Below are 21,313 nucleotides of genomic sequence, written 5' to 3' on the forward strand. Positions count from 1 at the left end.
TAGGTATCATTTTGTTATTGCCAAGTACCCCTTACTAGGGCTGTACCATTCTGCATTGCTACCAGCAACATATGAGACCTTTCTCATAAAGTTCCATACATGTTCAGGTCTATTTTTAGTCATTCCAGTCCATTCTAGTCTATGCCCCAGTACCACTTTGTTTTAATTATACAGGCTTTATAGTAAGTTTTAATATCTGATAGATTAGCCAGCTCTCACAGTTCTTCCTTTTCAATATTTTGTTTATATGCATTATTTTTCCATATGAACTTTAGTTATCACCTTGTCTACCTCCATTAGGATCACATTATATTTATGCATTAACTCAGCAAGAATTAATATCTTGATGATGTTGAAATGTTCTAGCCAAGATACAAGAAGGTCTCCTTTTGCGTATTTCAGGAATGTTCCATAGTTACTGTCTGTGTTGGTTTGCTTGGCCTACCATAACAAAATACCACAGAATGTGTGTTTAAATAATAGAAATTTATTTGCTCAAGGTTCAAGCGGCTAGAATTCCAAGATCAAGGTGTTGGTAGGTTGGTTTCTCCTGGGGCCTCTCTTCTTGGCTTGCAGATGACCACTTTCTGTCTTCACATTGCTTTTTCTTCTAAGTCTCTCTATATGTCCTAATCGTCTCTTCTTATAAGGACACCTGTCAGATTGGATTAGGACGTACTTCAACTGCCTCATTCTTTTTAAAGGCCTCATCTCCAAATATAAGTCATATCTGAGGTAGTTAGAATTAGGGCTTCAATATATAAATTTTGGGTACACACAATTTAATCTATAACACTGCATATAGGTTTAAATGTTTCTTATTAAATTTATTCATAAGTATTTTATCTTTTCTGTTGCTATTTTAAATAGGGTTTTCTCTCCCATTATATCTTCTAATTGGTAATGATTTATATATATGTAAGTTTCTGATATTTCTGTTACTTTTATACTGACTACCTGACTGAACTCTTTTTGTTGTCTGATTGTTTTATCATTGATTCTTTATAGAGTTCTCCAGGTAAATGATCGTGTCACCTTCAAATAGATACAGTTTTAACCTTTTCTTTTTAATTGTTTTCTCTTATCGAATTGCATTGGCTAATAGTGCCAATACAATGTTAAAAAGTAGTAGAGACGGTTAACTTCCTTGACTTATTCTGCTTCCCCCTTAAACTGACTTTAGGACTCTGTGTGTGTGTGTGTAAGGAAGTATCCACTTGTAATACTGTTACAAATCCAGTGCAGAAGTATTCCTCAAGTTCTTGTACCTTTAAAACATTTTTTTGTAGTCTTGATACTTGCAAAAGAATTTGGCTTGCCCTTGATTTCCTTAAGTTTCTTGAAAATACTTTTTTGCTATTGCACATTTCTGTATGGACTTAGAATGGGAAAACTCATAGAGACAAAAGGTAGAATAGTGGTTACCAGGGGCTGAGGGGAAGGAAAAAGAAGTTATTGAGTTATTGTTAATCAGTACAGGGCTTTATAGGGGATGATGAGAAAGTTTTGGACATGGATAGTGATAATAGTTACACAACTGCTGAATGTATTTAACGCAATGGAATTGTATACATACAAATAGTTAACATGATAAATGTGATGTTATGCATATTTTACAATAATTTTTTTAAATTAAAAGTATTGATCATACCAAGTGCTGGCATGAGGAATTGTCAGACATTGCTGGCTGGAATGTAAAATGGTACAACCACATGGACATTTGGGCAGTTTCTTATGAAGTTAAACCTGTACCTACCATATGACCCAGCCATTCTATTTATAGATATTTACCTAAGTGAAATGAAACATATATCTACATAGAGGTGTATATTTAATTTGTGGTAGCAAAAAACTGGAAACAAACCAATTGTCCATCAACAAATGAATGAATGAATAAATTTGGTATATCCATTCAATGGAATACTATTCAACAATCAAAAGGAATGAAATATTCGCATAACATGAAGTTCAGAATAATATGCTGAAAGAAGGTAGACAGAAGAGTGCAAACTGAATGATTTCATGCATATAAAATCTGGAATATGCGAACAAATGTATGTGACAGAAAGCGGATCAGTAGTTGCCTGGGGATGAGGCTAAGGGCTGGAGGGAGAGACTGCAAAGGTGCAGGAGTAAACTTTAACAGGTGATACATATGCTCAACATCTTCACCAAAGTAAACGTCAGTGACAGAAGAGAATGAATGCGCTGGGGCTGCCAGCAGCTCCGCCGGAATCGCACAATTACGTGGAAATTTTGCTTTATCTTACCAAACTCACACACATTTTATGTTCTACTCCTATTTACTTCTCATATATAAAAAATGATATTTTAAGTAGCTTACAATCAAGTAAAATTGATATTCCAGAAAGATATACCGTGTTACCTATGGCTTTGAGTACTCGGTACGGCACGCTGAGTGTGGGGTGGGTGGTTGAACCCTACTTTAAATGTGTAGACTTCTTACTCCGTGTCATAATTGTAATGTTATTGATTTCTCAGAAAACTATAGGAGGAAGCAGCTGGTAACAGCAAGGAAGGAGATGACAGATAAGATATAAGACTAGACTCTAGATCTAAGTGCATTTATGTAGAAGCAAGGAAACACTCATCAAATCGACTTTAGGCGATCACCACGCCCCACAAAATTCACACTAACACTGCTACCACCACAAATATTTTCTATAAGCCTGGAACCACGCTGAGCACATTAAACCACCTTGCAAGTAAGAGTGCTTAGGGGTAACTTAAAGTCACACAGAAAGTATCGAGAGGTGGGAAGCAATGAGCACGCTCAACTGCGATGTTCCGTACTGCCTCAAAGACTCGAAGTCTCCAGGAATGCGAAATGATGTTCCACAAAGCTTGCTTAAGACATGGATGAAGAAAATAAACTCCAGAATGCCTCTGGATAAATTAAAGTTAAGGTCACTCAATTTAAAGGAGAAAACTCTAGTCTAATTAAAGCTCAGTTCGGAGAAGAATTTAACTCTCTGATGATGTATAATAAATGAATCATTATTAAATCTGATTCGTGTCGTCTGACCACTTGTAGGACAGTCCCAATTTGTACCTGTTTGTCTGATGGACTTATTAATAGGTGACCCATGTCACTCTCAAAAGTGTCCTGGTTTGGACAATAAATTATATGGTCATCCAAACTAGAAACAATAACTAATTAAATTCAGGAGAGGAAAGAGATGGGTCTAGGGTCTGGAATAGCTGCTAGCCCTGGAAAGAAGCATCGGTGTGGAAGAGAAGAGACACGCGGAAGCTACTTAGGCAGGGTTACGCTTACGCGTAGAAGGTGCTGTAAAATAACAAGGCCTGGGCACCGCTCGCCTGCGTGGGATCCTGAAGGACAAAGTCGCTGCTCTCTCCAAGGCTGCCCTCCACCCCCGCCCAGTTCCTGCTCCTTTCCCTTCAGCAACAGTTGAGGTGAGGAATAATTCGGTGAACGAGGAAAGAATAAACATCCAGACTAAATATCCACATTAAAACACACCTATATGCGACTCTTACTTCTTGGGTGAGAGGGCAACTACCCAGCTGAAAGAATTAGGATTTCTGTACCCCTGAGTAGCAGCCAGATATTTCTATTATGCCCATGTCGACAAACGTGGGCAAGGGCCTGGCCCAGTACAGCACAGAATACAGGCAATAAGACTGTAATATCTACAAAAAAAAAAAAAAAAAAAAAAAGAATTAGGAATTGCAAGTTCCAGGCCCGGCTCAGGTGAGAAATAGGAAGAGAGGCCAAGAAATGACTTCACTTTCTCTTTCCATGTCTCTAGCTTGTGGAAACAGAAATATGGGAGCCTGACTCTCCTGGGAGACCGTTTGCTTCGGCGCCCTGAATAAGGTTACTCCTACCTGGCAACGTGGGACGATGACAAAGTGTGTGGCTCCCCTTTAACGGTTGCTCTTACTGGTTCATCTGAATTACAAGAATCTCCACGGAAAGAGGAAGCCGATATTAAAACACTTTTACACCCATACATTTCTTTTCGACTTGAATCACACAAAAATCTGACTGTGCTGTGTCATTCCTCTATTCTAGAAGTTCCAATCCCGATAAGAACCGTAAACTCATTTCCCGTGGCCTCCTGAGATGTATCCTGGAGGGAAAAAAAGCTCCTCCTCATGCCCTCACCACACCTCCCACCCCCACGTGGAAAATCCCTCCTGCTGGATGCCTTTAAAAGGAGGAATCGTTCGTCCACTCTTCTCCTGACCTCGTGAGAGGGGGGGAAAGTCAGATTTCTGCCTTTCCTCAGTGATGCGCCTCTGCTTTTCAAAGTATTTATGCATCTCTTTTAGTTAAAAAAATAATAATACTATCCCTGTTCTAGTTGACAGAGAAACTGAACTACGAAAGTTTCAGGAGACATTTTCGTTTCAGGAAGCGAGTTTCAGGAGACACTTGCGATTCTGCTATTGGACTCGGCTTTTCCACTGCCAAGGCACAAGGAAAAGGAAAGAAAAAGCTAAAACTGGAAAGAGGGGCGGAGCTCTGGAAAGCATGCCTGTACGCCCTCTAGAATGGGGAGTTGTTTCAAGATTTGGAAGTACTGTGAATTCTATCACCAAGTTGTCAGTGGTAAAGTCATCCGGTAACCAGGCCAAGGCTGACAAGTCCCCATCCGGATTGTGACACACCAAATGTTCGTGGACAAGCCTTTTTATTAAACACATGAGTTCTGACAGCGAAGGTGCCAGGCCCTTGCCTGTCTGTCGACATAGACGCAGTGGGAAATAGCCAGCTGCTCCCCAGCAGTACGAACATGCTTTTTAGTTCTGAAGACTCAGAAAAGGTATTTAGGGAAGGAGTCAAGACCCGAGTTCCGGCCCTGGCTATGATAATAACTACGTTGACTTTGAGCAGATCACTTCTCAGGATCTCAGTTCCCTCACACAGAAAAGCAGTGACCTTGAACTCCAAGGGGCCTTCCTGCTCTCAGTTGTGCAAAGTCTTCTGACTGATGGTAACGCTGCTTTATGCACATCTGGAGCTTCATAGCATACAAAGTTCAGTGCCAGCCTGCATCTCGGCTGGGTCTCAGGACACAACACTGAGATCACCTAAGAGTGGGCAGGTGGCCTGGGGCTAATAAGAATGGTCCGAGCGCTGTCCAGATGCAGTAATTCCCATGTGAAAATGGGCTGAAGTGGGGAGGGGCGGCCAAGCTGCCAAAGCAGCTGTGTCTAGAATAATATCTAAGCCAGACAGATGGCCCTCGATACAGCATGTCAGTGACTTCTAAATAGCAACATTTTGAGTGGTGGAGAGGGTAAGACCACTTAAAAGTTAAAAGTATATGTATTTATGAAATAAAATTCCTAACTCAGGATATGTCAGAGAAACTTTACATTGAAGAAAAGATTCTCAGAATCTCTTTGAGGTTAAACTAAAAGAAGAAGAAATCCATCCATCCATCATCCATCCATCCATCCATCCATCCATCCATCCATCCATCCATCCATCCATCCATCATCTATCTCCCCAAATCCTGAGTGGTGGCACTTCATCTTTTTGTTTACTTAGTAGCGGTGATGGTAGGGAGGGTATGATATATTAGATAATGTCCACTGAGCACTACATATACACTCATGACTACTGACGACGGGCAAGGCCCTCTGCAGGCCACCGCAGATACAGAAGTCAACAGGACACATACTGTCCGTGCCCATATGGAGTTTACAATAGCGCTGAATCCTCACAACAGATGAGGAAGCAGACTCAGCCCAGTTCAGGAACACATCCAAGGTCACACAGTTGCTACACTGAGGGCCAGGGTTTGAATCAAGTTCACACTACATTACTCAATACTACAAAACTGGAAAGAGACTGATTGTGGAAGTTGTTTTTAAAATTCTCTTCCCATTTTTTTGTTCAGTTTTTTGGGAGAACATCTTTTTAAAAGTTAAGATAGATTTGCCTAAAGGTAGCATTCTTTTCTAGGAATATATCAATTACTCTCAAGCACAAATATATTAATAGAAGACAAATATGTAAACACAATTTGGATATTAGCAGAGAAACGAACTGTAAATGAACTGCAGCTTTAAAGCCATCCAATTTACTTAAAGGGAGCCTGAATCTAACTCGACTTCTGAGAACTCAACTTCCTAGATCGTTTCAGGCCAGGGATTTCCTTTCTCTATACCACGGATGATTTCCCGGAAATAGCTCTTAGATGTGACATTGTGCAGCCACAGTGCATCTTCTATGGCTCCATGACCTAGTCCAGACTCCTGCGCCAATCTACCTTAGGGGGTGGCTGTCCTCTCACCCTACTCGTTACCCAGGCACCCCACACCTCGTGCAGTTTCCATCTGCTAGTCTCATATGTCTGTACCCTTTGCTCACTTGGCCGTATTTCCAAGTCCAGCTCTAATGTTATCTTCGATATGGTGTCTTTCTTGGTCTTTCTACCCACTCCCAGCAGAAATGAATTCTTTTCTTTTTGCCTCACTGTGGCCTAAAGAGACTATCATCACAGCGTCTATAACATTTTATTGCTAATTTGACTACCTCACCCATAAACCCCTTGAGAGTAGAAATAGGTTTTCTTCTGTATCATCCAGTGTCTGGCACATAGTAGCTCCTTAATAACTGTTTTTTCAATTAATGTATATTTGTGAATTATATGACTATTCCTGACTGTTTATTATAAGCTGATTAATACAGACCAACCTTTCTCAAAGTATAGTCCTCAGACTTACTGTATGTAAATCAGTAAGACACTTGTTTAAAAAGGCAGACTCTTGTACCTCATCCCAGAAATGACAATGCAGAACCGCCCAAAATAAAACCTGGGTGGAGAAAGACGAGGGGTTGCTGTAGTCATTGGTAACACAGCACTAGGCATCTTGCTCTATATATCCCTAACTAGATGTGGAACTTGAACTTCAATTTTTTAACCTTAAGTCAAATTTCTAGCGATCCTCCTTTTCACCTCTAAAACATTATATGATGTCAATTCCGATTCTCAGGGATGTATATACATTAAAATTAAAATGATACAGAAAAGACCAGCATGGCCTCATACTAAGTCGACAAGAAGATTCACGACGTGTCCAATTTTGGGTCAGGCGACGTGGTATCATGGAAAAAGCACTAGGTTTGTGTGGCTCAAGGCTGTGCAGAGTTCCACCTGTATGAATGTGGGCAGACCAAGTTCTCGCCTGTTTCTGTGTAGGAATGATAAAACAGTCTCCAACAGCCCTGTGAGGACCAACCACGCTGGCCCATAGCGGGCTTTCAAATGCTGGCTCCCTCCCTGTGTCTTCTCTTCCTATCCTTACCCCGTTTCCTTTCCTTTGCCAAATATTTATTTGCTTAATTATTACAGAAGGAAGATGCTACGTTATTAGAGACTTCATAGTTTGTTAGAAGTAGAAAAACTTCAGGATGTAAGCTAAGCACACCAAAGGGAAACACTCTTTCATAAGGCAGACATGAAGTATAACAAGTTAGAGGTGAGTTTTAGTTTAAGACTTCCAACATGGAAAGCCCTGCTCAATTATTTACTATTGCCCGTCAATTAACAGGCAATTTATGCTTTAAGCCTCGCTTCTTACCAGTAAAATGAAAATAACAGTACTTCGCTCAGATTTTCTTTTTATTTAACATTTATGCAGTTCTTGTACATGCCAAGCGCCATACCAAATATTAACTCATTTAATCCTAATACCTCTGACCTAGGCACTATGCTACCTCCACTTTATAAAAGCACACATTGAGGTTAAGTGACTTGCCTGTGAATATGCAACCATTGGAGACAGGATTCAATCCCAGACATCTGGCTCCAGAATCTAGGTTCTTAACCACTGTGCTATGGTGTCTCTCTCAATATTGCACAAGTTACTTTTAACAAGTTTCTGGGCTATGGTAAGCACTGCTTTATTCTACTTAAAGCAGTCAGCCAGCGTTCCTAAACATCTGTTAGACACTAGTGATATGTAAATGACCGTCCCCAGGTGTCAACCTTGGCAGCTGAGGCTGAATTTGTAATTTCAGCTGAATGTAATTAGTTCTCATTCTGCGTTCAAATTTGATTCCATTAAATATTTTTCATGAAACAGACACTAGCTATCAATCATGAAGACTGACCAATGGCAAATACATAAAGCCTCCATAAACACTTGAAGCACAGGTGTGGACCCTAAGTCAATTTACCATTATCAACCCCAAATTCATGCATTTCACATCACATGCTCTACTGCCAAAAAGTCTGGAAACCCTTCCCCTTTGTGAAAGAAAAAAAATGGGTTAAAGGCGGGGAAAAACTGATGTTTTGGGGAGCAAGCACAGCGTGGTGGTTAGGAGCATGGATTTTGGAGTCAGATGTCAATCTGAATTCTGACTCTCCAGTTCCAAGTTGCATGACAATTTACTCAGGGGCATTTCAGTGGCCTTGTCGGGACCGCCGCCTCTTACAGTTGTGGCCAGGATTAAATGAGAATACACGGACAGTGACAGCACAGTGCCTGGCACGTAGTAGGTATTGCTATTTTAATTTTCATTGTTACTATTATTGTTGTAACTATTATCTTTAGTTTTCTGAAGGTGTGTTTAGTGAAAACTTACTTAACATTACACATTTTGTTTTTATTCTGAAGGAGATGTGCACGAAAGTCGCATTCCTTAGTTTACTGTTTCGGCCACACGATGTTTCAAAAATGCATAAATTCTTTCCACATGCATTATTTAATTTGATCCTTGCCACAACCTGGACAGTAGATCTGTTCGCTCCCCATGTCACAGGTTAGGAAAGAAAAAGCTCAAAGAGGACAAGTAATTGGCCCAAGGTCAAAGATATCAAGTGCCAAAATTTTAGTCCAGGCCTTCTGATCCAAGATTCTCCCTGACCATATTTAACCTTAAAACTAAAGAGAAATAAGCATCTCCTTTAAATGATCTTATTTGTCCTTAATTTCCTATAGAACTCCATATTTTTGAGTCAGCGACCAGCGCCCTACTGTAAGAGCCCGTCCCTCCCCCCATTTATTTATCATCAGCATGGATTCCTGTCTTTATCCCCCAATGGTTTATAATTCATTTCTGTCCTTAGTTATTTGTTGCTCGAATTGTCTGACTTGGCCAGGGGCAGCCCCTTACAGGGACCCCTGTGTCCTCAGGGCGTGCTCCTACCAGGTTCCTTTTTTTTAAAAAAACAACTCATTTTAAAATTAGCTATTGTTCTCATTTAAAAGCTGCAGGTTATAGATTTCAAAAGCATTTACCGGCAACTGTTTCTAACTTGATTTTACTTAAAATCCAGAGAGCTAGCTAGATAGAATTTAGAGAAATTACAGGGAAACATAAAGGAAAAAACATACAGGACAATTCCACTCTGTTGTCATACATATTTACTTTTAGTTTCCAAGAAGCTGCCCAAATATCACTTCTAAAAAACATAGGCTCTCCCCTTGCCTTACTGTGACTGAAGACGCCAGACAGGTGAGCAGACAGGTGAGGTGAGGTGACGGTAATGTGACTACATAAGCCATTTCACTACCTAGATAAGAAATGGCTTCTTTCGTGTGAAAGGGCGAAGAACAGCAGCATCCCTTGGAGAGCCGTTTCAGAACTGATGTAGTCATGCCGTAGGACGTAAGCCTGATCTGCCATCGTAAGGTCTGCTAAGATTCCAGAGCGTAAAAATGACGATTCAAACAAAGAAGTGGGAGGAAAATGTGCCAAACAGCCCTTTGTTGACCTACATCTTTTTATTTACACATAGTCCATGTTTCCAGACTCGAGACCCATTATCAGGAAGTTAGTCACTTCTAGTTACATAACCCATGTCACTCCTAGCAGCTTTATGAAGAGCAGACCTGCACTTATCGCAGCGCGAGCAGGCTTCAGTGATAAAGGTCACAGGAATGGAGAAATCCTGCTGAGGGCACCGATAAAAGTAGACCGGGGTAGGCGGCGAGTGTTTATCTCCCCATCTCCCACACCCGGGGAAGAAGTGCTGTTGACACAGTGGACCAGACCAGACTAAACGCAGGGGAAACAGAAGTCTGCAGCTTTTCCAACTAGCCCCAAAACCAGTATCCAAGAACTACACTGATCCCCAGCCAAGCTGGCAAATTAACAAAATTTGGGTTTTTAGCTCTCCCGTTCTTCAGGCCCTCTGAGATTGTTAACACAGCGCTCACAGGCCCCCGCAGCGGCCCAAAGTCCCCAAGCTCTGCTCTTGAAATATTCTCTTTGCTTCTCTCTCCTCCCCAAACAAATCTCATTTTTCCAAGTATCAGGGCAGAGGTCTGATGGTTTGGCTGATTCATGATTATGAGGCACGATGCTGAGTCTTTCAAGAGAACGTGTGCATTGTGAAGTGGAAAAAGACAAGGAGTGGGACATACATTTGGGGGAGAAGAAATCTCCGGTCCTTCCTTTGGGCCTTTCGATATCCAATACCACAGAGGCTGCACGGAAAACCGAGAGAATCAGCCTGAGATCATTACATAAGCCAACCTTGCCTTCCATTTCTCTCGCTCTTTCAAGTGTTCATCAAAAGTGTATGGCGCTGCCGCCATGGGGAAAGTCACCTGTGACTCCTCCACCCCAACCACATAAAACACTCTCAAATCTACCAAAAAAAAAAAATCACTGTCTGAGGATGATCCACATGTGGGCAAAATAAGCCAAAAAGCCTAACTCGCAGGTCTCAATATTATTCCAGCCACAGCTAGTCTTGGAGTTATCAGCCAGCTTTTCCCTTTATTATCGCATGACTGCCATCAGTGTCTACACTACCTTTTCATTTGTTGTAACACACATTTTTCTGTGGTTTTCAAAATTGTTCTTTTTCATCAGCCATGTTTTTTTGTGTTTGGTTTCTAACACTAGCTGGCTAGTGTCCCTCTGACCCTATGAACTAACAGTGGTGGGTGGAAGGGCGCTGAGCCTTAAATACATCAGGAAGATCAGAAATATCTCCTCTTGTCCACCTAATGTTGCAGAGATGGAGGATAATGGTCAGGAAAGCAAAAGTATGAGAAAGATACTTTGTATAATCTGTAGCATACAGTCTTAAAATTTTAAATTGGAGTAGATTTGGCAACAGAAAAGTTCCACCCAGAAACAAATCACATAATTGTTCAGTTGTTGGCTTCAATATATGTAATTTATGTAAAAATAACACATAGTAACAGCTAAAACTTTCCACATATTCATCAATAAATAACACAAAACCAATGTCCCCAAATAATGCATTAGGAACAGTTGCTCAGAAAAAAAAATCAGAATAAACTCTACTTTTTGCTTTGGATTTAAGAATATGGAATCCACTGAAAGATCAGGGTATAAAATCCTACTCATGATTATATTACTTCATCTGTTCTAATAATATTGTAGATGACAATGATGATATTATTAAATACAAGTCAAACGTCAATGACAGTATCTTTAAGAAAAATTTACCATCTCCATGTCCACTTGCCTGTGTGTTGAGTTTGGACAGAAGTGGAAAGAGTGACCGAATATTTTTTCAAAACAGAACTTCCATGTGGATGGAGAACAGAGCCTGGAGTGGACTGGGGAAGAGGTACTGTGCAGGCGGCGACATGCTCCTGGCCCCAACGCATCCCTCCTCTGCAGAAGCGGCCTCTGCAAACTGCCTCAGCCTTCTTCCCCACCACCCACTCTGCAGGCACACATGCCTAGCTCTGTACCTCTTGCAGCTTTTAGAGCATCCTTCTTTCATCTCAATGTTACGCACATCTCTCTCCCACACCAAAAGTACTAGAGAACCATCCAGACGAGGACTAGAAACACAGATCCACCATACACAGTAGTCTGTCTGTACCACCACATGGGCTGGAACACAACGTCCACATGTGTTAGAGTGAGCTTTTTGGTGGCCACTCTCCAGCTTATAAAAGTTAGCTGCATTCCCTGTCCATACTTCTATTAAATCTAGTTAACACACTCTGCTGTAATTACACGCTAGTCTTTCCTGGGCAGACTCAGTTCCTGATTTGTTGTATAGGTGCCATGAAAGTTTGAAGAGGAATTTAGATGTAGATGAACATAGAGAGTGATGGTTAACTACATGTGTCAACTTGACTGGGTTGAGGGATGCCCAGATCGCTAGTAAGATTTTATTTCTGGCTGTATCTGGGAGTGCATCTTTGGAGGAGTTTAGCATTTGAATTGGTGAACCGAGTAACGAGGTGGCCCTCATCCAATCTCTGAGCACCTGCACAGAACGAAAAAAGCACGAGAAGGGCAAATTTGCTTTTTGAGCCTGAGATGGGATATCCATCCTCTCCTGCCCTTGGGCATCAGTGCTCCTGGCTCTCCTGGGCCTCCAGCTTGAAGACAGGAGATCACGAGACATTTCATCCTCCATCCTCCTGTGAGCCAATTCCTACAATAAATCTCCGTGTGTGTGTGTGTGTGTGTGTGTGTGTGTGTGTACACTATTGGTTCTGTTTCTCTGGAGAACCCTGACTAGTACACAAGTCATAATGCTTTAATTTCTATAGTTAAAATTGTTGCTAATTAATCCCAAATTTTTAAAGCACTTGCAATGAGCATATCCTGATATCCTGATTACTGCTTCAGTTATCACACTCCTAGATATCACCATGCAATATAACCTTTCTTCAAATGGATATACTAACATAAGGCTTAAAAAAAATGTGGATGATAGAAATTTCTGTCACCCTTGGTTCAAATAAAACATTCACAATATAAACACATTTTTAAAAAGATTTTGATTTTGTTTTTCTTTAAAATATTAACTTTACTAAATCTCAATCCTTGAGCATATGCATTTTTAATATTCTGTGTGACAAAAAGGAAGTGCACACAGATATGGGTGGTGAACACACAATGCAACATACAGATGACACGCTGTTGAACTGTACACTTGAAACATTGGATTTTGTGGATCACTGTCACCCCAATAATTTTTAATTTAAAATAAATAAAACACAATTTCTATTCTTTCACACACACACAAAAGATCTTACATTGTGATGGAAAGAAACAAACTATAAATAAGTAAATATATACTCTAAAAAAAAAAGTACACACAGAGCTCCTTTGCTGCATATTAAAGTACAAAGGTTGTCTCAAGGAAAAGCACTAGTAAGATTGTTGGAATTGTGAGCTGAACTAGATGCTTCCCCCCCAAATCACTATTTTTTAAATTAGGATAATTATATCTTCACATGCAGCTGTAAGAAATAGAGATATCCTGCCTGCCTTTTACCCAGTTTTTTCTAATGGTAACATTTTGCAAAGCTATAGAACACCATGGCAATCAGATACCGACACTGACGACAGCCAAGGGATGGGAAATTTCTATCCACCTGAGGATCCCTCACGTTGCCTCTTCTAGTCACACCCACTGCCCTCCTGCCCCCAACCCCTCCTCAGCCCCTGGCAACCACCAATTCGCTCTCCATTTTCTATAATTTTAAGACTTTCTTTTTAAGGTAAAATTTACCAAGTAGCAAATTCCACGGTGACTATGGCAGCCAGTGAAAAAACTTGCATTCAGTCAACAGATGAAGAGGATTTTAGGTGTATTTTATTTTTTAACAGCTGGGAGCTATTATGCTGAAAATGAAAGAAAGCACCTGGAAGCTAACTCCAGGGTGTCACCTGCCAGACCAAAACTGAAACCTCAGAATTTCAAGCTCAGGTTTAATATGGCCTTTCAAGTTGATTAAGTTCAAAGTACAGAAGATAATTTTCCAGAACCATGTGAAAAAACGCGAAAGAAAAAAAAAAAAAGCCAAATGACAGGAAGTCTCCACAAAGGCATTTTAATAGCAGCGGATAGCAACTGAATGGTCTTCTCAACACCACAGTTAGATGACTTTACACTGTCAGCATTTCCTTTGGTAAAGAAAAAGAAAACCTACATTAACCCAACCACTAATAAGTAGCCTTGATTCTGAAGGCTACTAAAAGTCCAAGTACATAGTGACCCGTTACATCAACAGCAGCGGGTCACAGTCTTCAGAAGCCGCATGGACTTTCTTTCCATTCACTGTCCACGCATTTGCAGAAAAAGAAATTCTTAACATCGCGTACCTAAATAATCCTGTTTGCACATACAGTCATGCCTCGCTTAACGACGGGGATACATTCTGAGAACTGCTTCGTTAGGCGCTGTCATCGTGCGAACATCACAGCGGCCCTTACACAAACCCAGAAGGCCTAGCCTACCGCACACCCAGGCTGTCGGCACAGCCAACTGCTCCTCAGCTATGAGCCTGTACAACACGTAACTGTAAAGAACAGTGTAGGCAACTGTAACACAGTGGTAAGGATTCGGGCATCTAAACATAGAAAAGGTACAGTAAAAATACAGTATAAAAGACAAAAAAACGGTACACCTGTATGGGCACTTACCATGAATGGAGCTCGCAGGACTGGAAGCTGCTGTGAGGCAGGGAGTGAGCCGTGAGTGAACGTGAAGGCCTAGGACATACTGTGCACTACCGTGGACTTATAAACACTATACTTAAGCTACAGTAAATTTATACAACAATTTCTTTAATGATAAATGCAACTAGCTTACTCTATATTACTTTATAAACTTTAATTTTTTAAACTTTTCAACTCTTGTAACATTTAGCTTAAAACACACATTGTACAGCTGTACAAAAATATTTTATGTCTTTATAAGTTTTCGAGCTTTGCTGTTAAAAACTAAGACACAAACACACATGAGCCTAGGCCTACTCGGGGTCAGGATCATCAATGCCACGGTCTTCCATTTTCACATCTCGTCCCACTGGAAGGTCTTCTGGGGCGATAACACGCATGGAGCCGTTGTCTCCTGTGATAACAATGCCTTCTTCTGGAACACCTCCTGAAGGACCTGCCTGAGTCTCTTCTTGAAGAGGTGTCACTCTTTTCAGAGATACGTCCATCGTGGTTTGTTTCTTTCTTTTTTCATCATAAATTTTTCTTGCAAGCAAACAATGCACCATGAACATTCCTCTCTCTATTAATGAAAACCTTTCGGTGTTGGGGTTCATGTTGGGGTAAACTTTTTTAAGTACTTGTTGATATCTGCAAAAGTGTCTGCTAACCTCTTCACTGTGGAGTTTCTTGGGGGTTCTTCTTTTAGGCTCCTGCAGTTTCCTTTTCTCTTGCTTATTCTTCAGCTCTGTGTTCCTGTTCCGGTTCTATCAACTCCCCATTAGTCAGTTCCTCAGGAACAACCTCTAGGAGCTCCTCAATGTCACCCTCATCCACACCCAAGCTCAAGTTGTTTGCCAGCTCAGCCAGAGCGTTGTTGATTTCTGCAACCTCCTCGTCCTTAGCAAATCCTCTGAAGTCATGAATGAACCTCTTGAGTGTCTTCTTCCAGATACCATTCATACATTCCTCGGTGATGACATCACACCAAGCACAAGCAAGTTTCTTAATGCAGAACCTTAAACATCACAGATGTTGTCACTTCTCCAGAACTGCATCAGTGTCTCCCTCAGCTGCAGCAACAGCCTGGACAAAGATCTCGCTCAGGTAGTAGGCTTTACAAGCTGCTATAACTCCTTGGCCCACTGCCTGAAATGAAGAGGTGATGTTTGGAGGAAACAATACCACTTTGATATGGGGATGAAGATCACTAAGAATAGGAGGATGTCCGGGAGCATTATCAATAATAAGCAAAATCTTGAAAGCTACGTTATTCTTCAAACAGTACTTTTCCATTTCGCTGACATAGCAATTGGAGGGCACCTTGGAAGAGGAGCTGGGTCATCCTTGACTTCTTATTGCTACTGTACTACGATGGCAATGTATGCTTAGTGATATGCCTGAAGGCCCTGGGGTTCCCACTGTGCCAGATCACAAAGGATTTCCATTTGTAGTCTGCAACACTGCTCCCAAGTATGACTGTTATCCTGTCCTTACAAGCCTTGAAGCTGGCACTGACTTGGCCTCCTTATGGATGAAAGTCCTTTCAGGCATCCATTTTCAGAGTAGGGGGATTTCATCCATATTGAATATTTGCCTTGGCAGTAAATTTCCTCCACCATCAGCGTACCCAGCAAGTCTAAAAAATCTTCAGCTGCCTTCACATCAGCACTTTCAGGAAACCCAACAACATAGTCGGGCCCAGCCTTTTCTCTCAACATCACAAACAAACTTTTTGCTTTGGCCACGATCATCATGGTGCTGAGAGGGATATGTTTCAGTGTCTGGTCTTCAATTCAGGTCACTGAAAGGTTCTCCATGTCTGACACAGGCCCTTCTTGAATTTTTGTTAGTTTTGTTGCCTTCAGTGAAGCAGATCCTTTAATAGCTTCTGTCATTTGTTCTTGTTCTTCAAGATCATAGCTATGGTGGAATGGGACGTGCCTGATCGGACAGAGAGCAATAACCATCACTGATTTTCATTGTCCCGCATCACTTTTAATTCCGTTTTCAAGTCAATCACTCGATGTGGTCTCTTACCAGCAACACTAGCAGTGGATTTTGTACATTTAGGGGCCACGATGAACAAAACAACATGAAATTAAATTGAGCACAAGAGAAAACGATGCAATCAAGAGACCTGGTAAACATGAGACGTATGAGGCTGCTGCTGGCGTAACATGGCAAAGTGGAAAGAGTAAAGTCTTAAAATGATGATACACAGTATACCGTATAGTAAATACGTAAACCAGAAACACAGTCTTTTATTATCAAATATTATATACTATACACGACTATATGTGCTACGCTGTTATGCAACTGGCAGCACAGTAAGCTTGTTTACAACAGCACCGCAGAGACACACGAGTAATGCGTTGCACTGCAATGTTATGACAGTATAGTTCTCTAGGTGACAGGAATTTTTCAGCTCCATTAAATCTTACGGGATTGCTGTCGTATATGCAGTCCATCGTTGAATGAAGTGTCGTTATACAGCACATGTTACTTATACGCTACTTTTTCCTCTCCCAACTATTTGCTCCATCTCAATTTCTGGCTAAAAGAAGATCATGTATCTTTGTGCTAATTGTTTTTTTTTAATTAACATCACAGCAGGTATAACAAGCAGTAAAAACGTCTATATTAGAATAAGGGGAATTGAGCAAGGTTGTTGGAAAAAAGCAAGTGTAGTCTGAACAAGAGCAATTGTAACAAATTGTAACTTTTAAAAGGATACAAGAAAAATCCAAACATTTATCTAAGAAAAGATGTATAATAACTTTATGGAGTAAACTTAAAGAAAAAGACTTAAATAAATTTATTAAAATATTATACTCGATCACTTTGTCAATCCTCCTCTGGATGAAATTCACTAAAATTTCTGGAGAATTTGTCATGGAATATGACAAAGTAATCCTAAAATGTATGATACAGAAATTGCAAAAACATAACGTTGTATGAATATAACAAGTTGTGGAAGGATCCTCCAGTACCATTACGCGATACTTTTAAATTTACAAAGTTATATTAGATACTGTCATGGATTCATAACATATATACTAACAGCATAAAAGCACTCGTGGGAACGATAAACATCAAACTGTAACCACCAAATTCAGAGTAGCAGTTACTGGAAGGATCAGCAAGGCATAAACTGGAATTTCAGTTTTATTTGTAATCTTTTATTTCTTAAATTGGGTGGTGGATACAAAGACATTTATTATATTATTCCCTAGTCTTTAAACTTTTTTTATGTCTTAAATAAAAAACAAACAGAATGTCTTTAAGAACCATGTTATTACATGATCTAACAAACACCAATCCAGTAACTACATCAGCACCACAAGAAGTACTGTTAGAAATATGGATTACCAGGCTAGGCCAGAATCAGAAATTTTGGGAGGGAAGCCATGTGATTCCAACGTACAGCCTCACCTGGGAACCTTTGGGAGCCACTGGCTATTAATAGGTAATCCAGCAACAAAACTGGCTCCAATGTGACAATGAGAAATTTAGGTGCATGAGACTGCCTATCGCTTTCCAACAGATGCAAATGTCCAGAACATGGATTCTAATTTGAGAGCAAAACCATACAAATTTTAAAACAGTATAGAATATCCTTTGCTGTACCCCCACCTCAATGTTCATACACGTAAAAACTAGGAATATCTTATAAATAGTATCAAATAATTCCACAGCAGACATAATTCCTTCACATTCTCCATAGTGAATATGTCATAGCAAAATTCCACCAAAGAGGGTCAGATAATATTCTTAAGGACAAAGGGGTACAAATCACTGGCAACTGCCTTCAAGATGTATTTCCCTCAAGTATGCGGATGGCAACAGCACACTTCTTTACTTCCCTAATCTTCTTGCCTTGTACTATAATCATAGCTAAGTATGTCTAGAGAAATGCACAGAACCAATGGGAAACATAAAAAATAAATTTAGAAAGAAAACGGTTTATTTAAAGTTCCAGGTATTAGTACTGCTATGATAATTTCACCCCCGCTGCTCCTATGAAACAAAGTTAACAAGGAAGGGCTAAGTCCTGAGAATGCATGAAACGTTCAAGGGCTGACAAACTACAACTCAGAAGATAGAAAAGGCATTACGCTGTTATTCTAAACACCGTGAGTCTGCTACACGCATCAAGGAAAAGCGCTCACTCACCAGGGCTTTCTACTCGCTTGTAGTGGTAGGGATTGATGCACACCTCCTTCTGCTTGGAACCGAAAGGGAACTCACAGCATTCCAGTGGTTTTAGTTCGTGGTGGCTCTGAAGATCGGGCCAGCGCCACACACGGCAGTAAATGACGTGAGGCAGTCCCTTCCGGTGGGAAACCTGCAGCCGGCCATCCAGAGAGCGGGGGATGGTGACACAGTTGCTGGGCTGCCCGGGGCAGCTCAAGGCCTTTTCCAGTTCCTCCATGGCCCCTTTCTTTTTCTTCAGTTTTTTCACCAAAGCATCGACAGCTTTTTCTGCCCATTTTTCTTCTTCATCGCCCTGTTTCCACCCAAGAAGTCTCTTTACAGCTGGACTTGTGAAGGAAAATAAACTTGTCACATTCATAGTGATGGCACTAGTTACACTCTCCTTGGATATGGTGAAGTGAAGGAGTCTCCAAAACGCAAGAGGACACCGGAAGAGAGTTCCCTTTATTTACACAGAATTCTCTTTAGCTTCTTAGTTTTGAGGTCCTGAAAAGTAGAAATGACCATTCCTAGTATTTCAAAAGGTAATCCAAGATTAGCACCTATGAAAGACAAGAGAGAGAAACAATATTTAAAATTATCTCTACCACAAAACCACAATTTACTAAAGAATTACCATGGGACAGGTGCCATGTTAAGTGCTCTTAGGTATTACAGTATGCTATGGACTGAATTATGTCCCCCCTAAAACTCTTGCTGAGACCCTAACCCCCAATGTTACTATAATAGGAGATGGAGCCTCCAAGGAAATAAAGGTAAATGAAGTCATGAGGGTGGGGCCATAATCTCATAGGATTGGTGGCTTTATAAGAAGAGGAAGGGTCAGATCTCTCGCTTTCTCTCTCCCCATGCACTGAAGAAAGGCCACGTGACAGCACAGAGAGAAGGCGGCCATCTGCAAGCCTGGAAGAGAAAACCAGAAACCTAACTGGCTGGAAATTTGATCTTGGACATCCTAACCTCCAGAACTGTGACAAATTTCTGTTGTTTAAACCACCCAATCTATGGTACAGCAAGTCCTCACCTAACGTTGATAGGTTCTGTGACTTTAAGCAAAATGATGTATAAGGAACCAATTTTACCATGGGCTAATTGATATAAACGAGAGTTTAGTTCCTATGGCATCTCATCAACATTATAAGGAAACAACATTGAGCAAAATGACATTATTCAAGGGCGTGCTGTATTTTGTTATAGCTGACTAATACGCGGCATTTAATCCTTTAATCCTTTCAACTAATAAAATTATTGCCATTTTACAGATGAATAAATTGAGACACAGTTTTAAAATTAGTATGCTACAGTTTAGATAAGTACTGAGATAGAGGCAATAGACACCTTAGTGCAAAAAAGTCCAAGCTCTCAACAGATAATTAATTTTGTTTTCTATTTAGATTCATTTACAGGCACTAAAAATATATTTCAAGACACACCTCAACCAACAAAAGCTGAAAGCAACAGGAAAAAAATTAGAATACAATAGTCTTAACATCTGTTTTTAGTTTGTTCCTCAAGTATTTCTTATGCTAAAAGGAAAGGTAGTCATATTTCTACTATATAAATGTAACAACATTTTAGGGTATTTATTTAGTGAACAAGCCTGTGCGTATGGGCTACAAAACAAGTAAGGTAGGAAATTTATTTCCCACTTTTTTGAATTTGCTTTTCATTGACATGAAAGGAATGAAGCACATGAACGCATACTGTACCAAATTCTTTAGTCAAATTGTTTCATTTAACCTTCTAGTCATTCTCCACCAGATGAACACACAAAAGGTGAGAAAGATTAAAGGGGCTAACTTTACACAAACTCTGGCTAAGAAACAGCAGCATGTATCCAAATAAGCTCCTCCCAAAAAATAACCATAAAAGCTGAACAAAATAAAAACAAACTGTGGTGGGGGGAGCCCAGCTTTTTAAAGGGATCAAAGAGGAACCGAGGCGCTGAGGACTGGAGCAGCCAAGCTGCTGCAGAGAAGGAAAAAGCAATGAAGTGAATGGAACATTCTCAAACATCTGCCAAAGCCAATGCTAGAAGCAGCAGGAGGCCCAGTAGCCAAGCTGAAAGAGGCTAAAGACCTAAGCAGAGATTTTAGTAGCTTCATGGTGTTGAGGAGACAAAAAAGCTGGAGATGAGGGACTGCTGCTGAGAAGGTGGCCCTGGAAAATACACCAACTAGGCTTTCGGTTCAGACAGACCCTAAACAGATAGGGCCTAGTGTGAGGGCGAATATGAAATGGACTGGTTTTTACAGTGAAACACAGCCTAGAATCATCTGGATCAAGGTGATGGGAGGAGAAAAACCTGGCGGAGGCATATATGCAGACACTGACCAAGGCTTTTCCAAAACTGAGAACAGACAACTAGCCACAGATCATGAAACCCTAAAAATCCCAAGAAAGAGAAATACAAAAAAAAATCTACAAGTTTTGATGTGTCATAGCACAGTAAAATTGCCAAAAACCTATGACAAAATTCTTTACAGACATATTACTCTCAAATGTGCAAAGGGCTGACAGCTGACATTTCAACAGAAACAATGGAAACAAGAAGACAATGAAATAACATTCTAGCATGCCAAATGTAACTAAATAGTGGATAACTTATAATTCTATACTTAGTGGAAAAATCATGCAAAAAAAAATTGTGAAATAAAGATGCTTTCAACAAATGAAATCTGAGAGAAATGGCTT

The 21,313-nt window shown here is 40.4% G+C and overlaps 1 protein-coding gene across 4 annotated transcripts in view; it reads right to left on the reverse strand.

Annotated features, from left to right (window-relative positions):
- Window positions 1-21,313, reverse strand: part of SMAD1 (SMAD family member 1) — a 67,236-nt gene that overhangs the window by 19,069 nt on the left and 26,854 nt on the right. For all 4 annotated transcript variants that reach the window (XM_039876040.1, XM_039876042.1, XM_039876043.1 and 1 more), the window contains exon 2: window positions 18,578-19,161. In XM_039876040.1, coding sequence (XP_039731974.1) covers window positions 18,578-18,977 — 400 coding nt within the window. In that variant the 5' untranslated portion in view covers window positions 18,978-19,161. The remainder of the gene's footprint in view (window positions 1-18,577; window positions 19,162-21,313) is intronic.

This window comes from Pteropus medius, unplaced genomic scaffold, assembly GCF_902729225.1.
Source record: "Pteropus medius unplaced genomic scaffold, Ma_sr-lr_union100, whole genome shotgun sequence".
NCBI lineage: Eukaryota > Metazoa > Chordata > Mammalia > Chiroptera > Pteropodidae > Pteropus > Pteropus medius.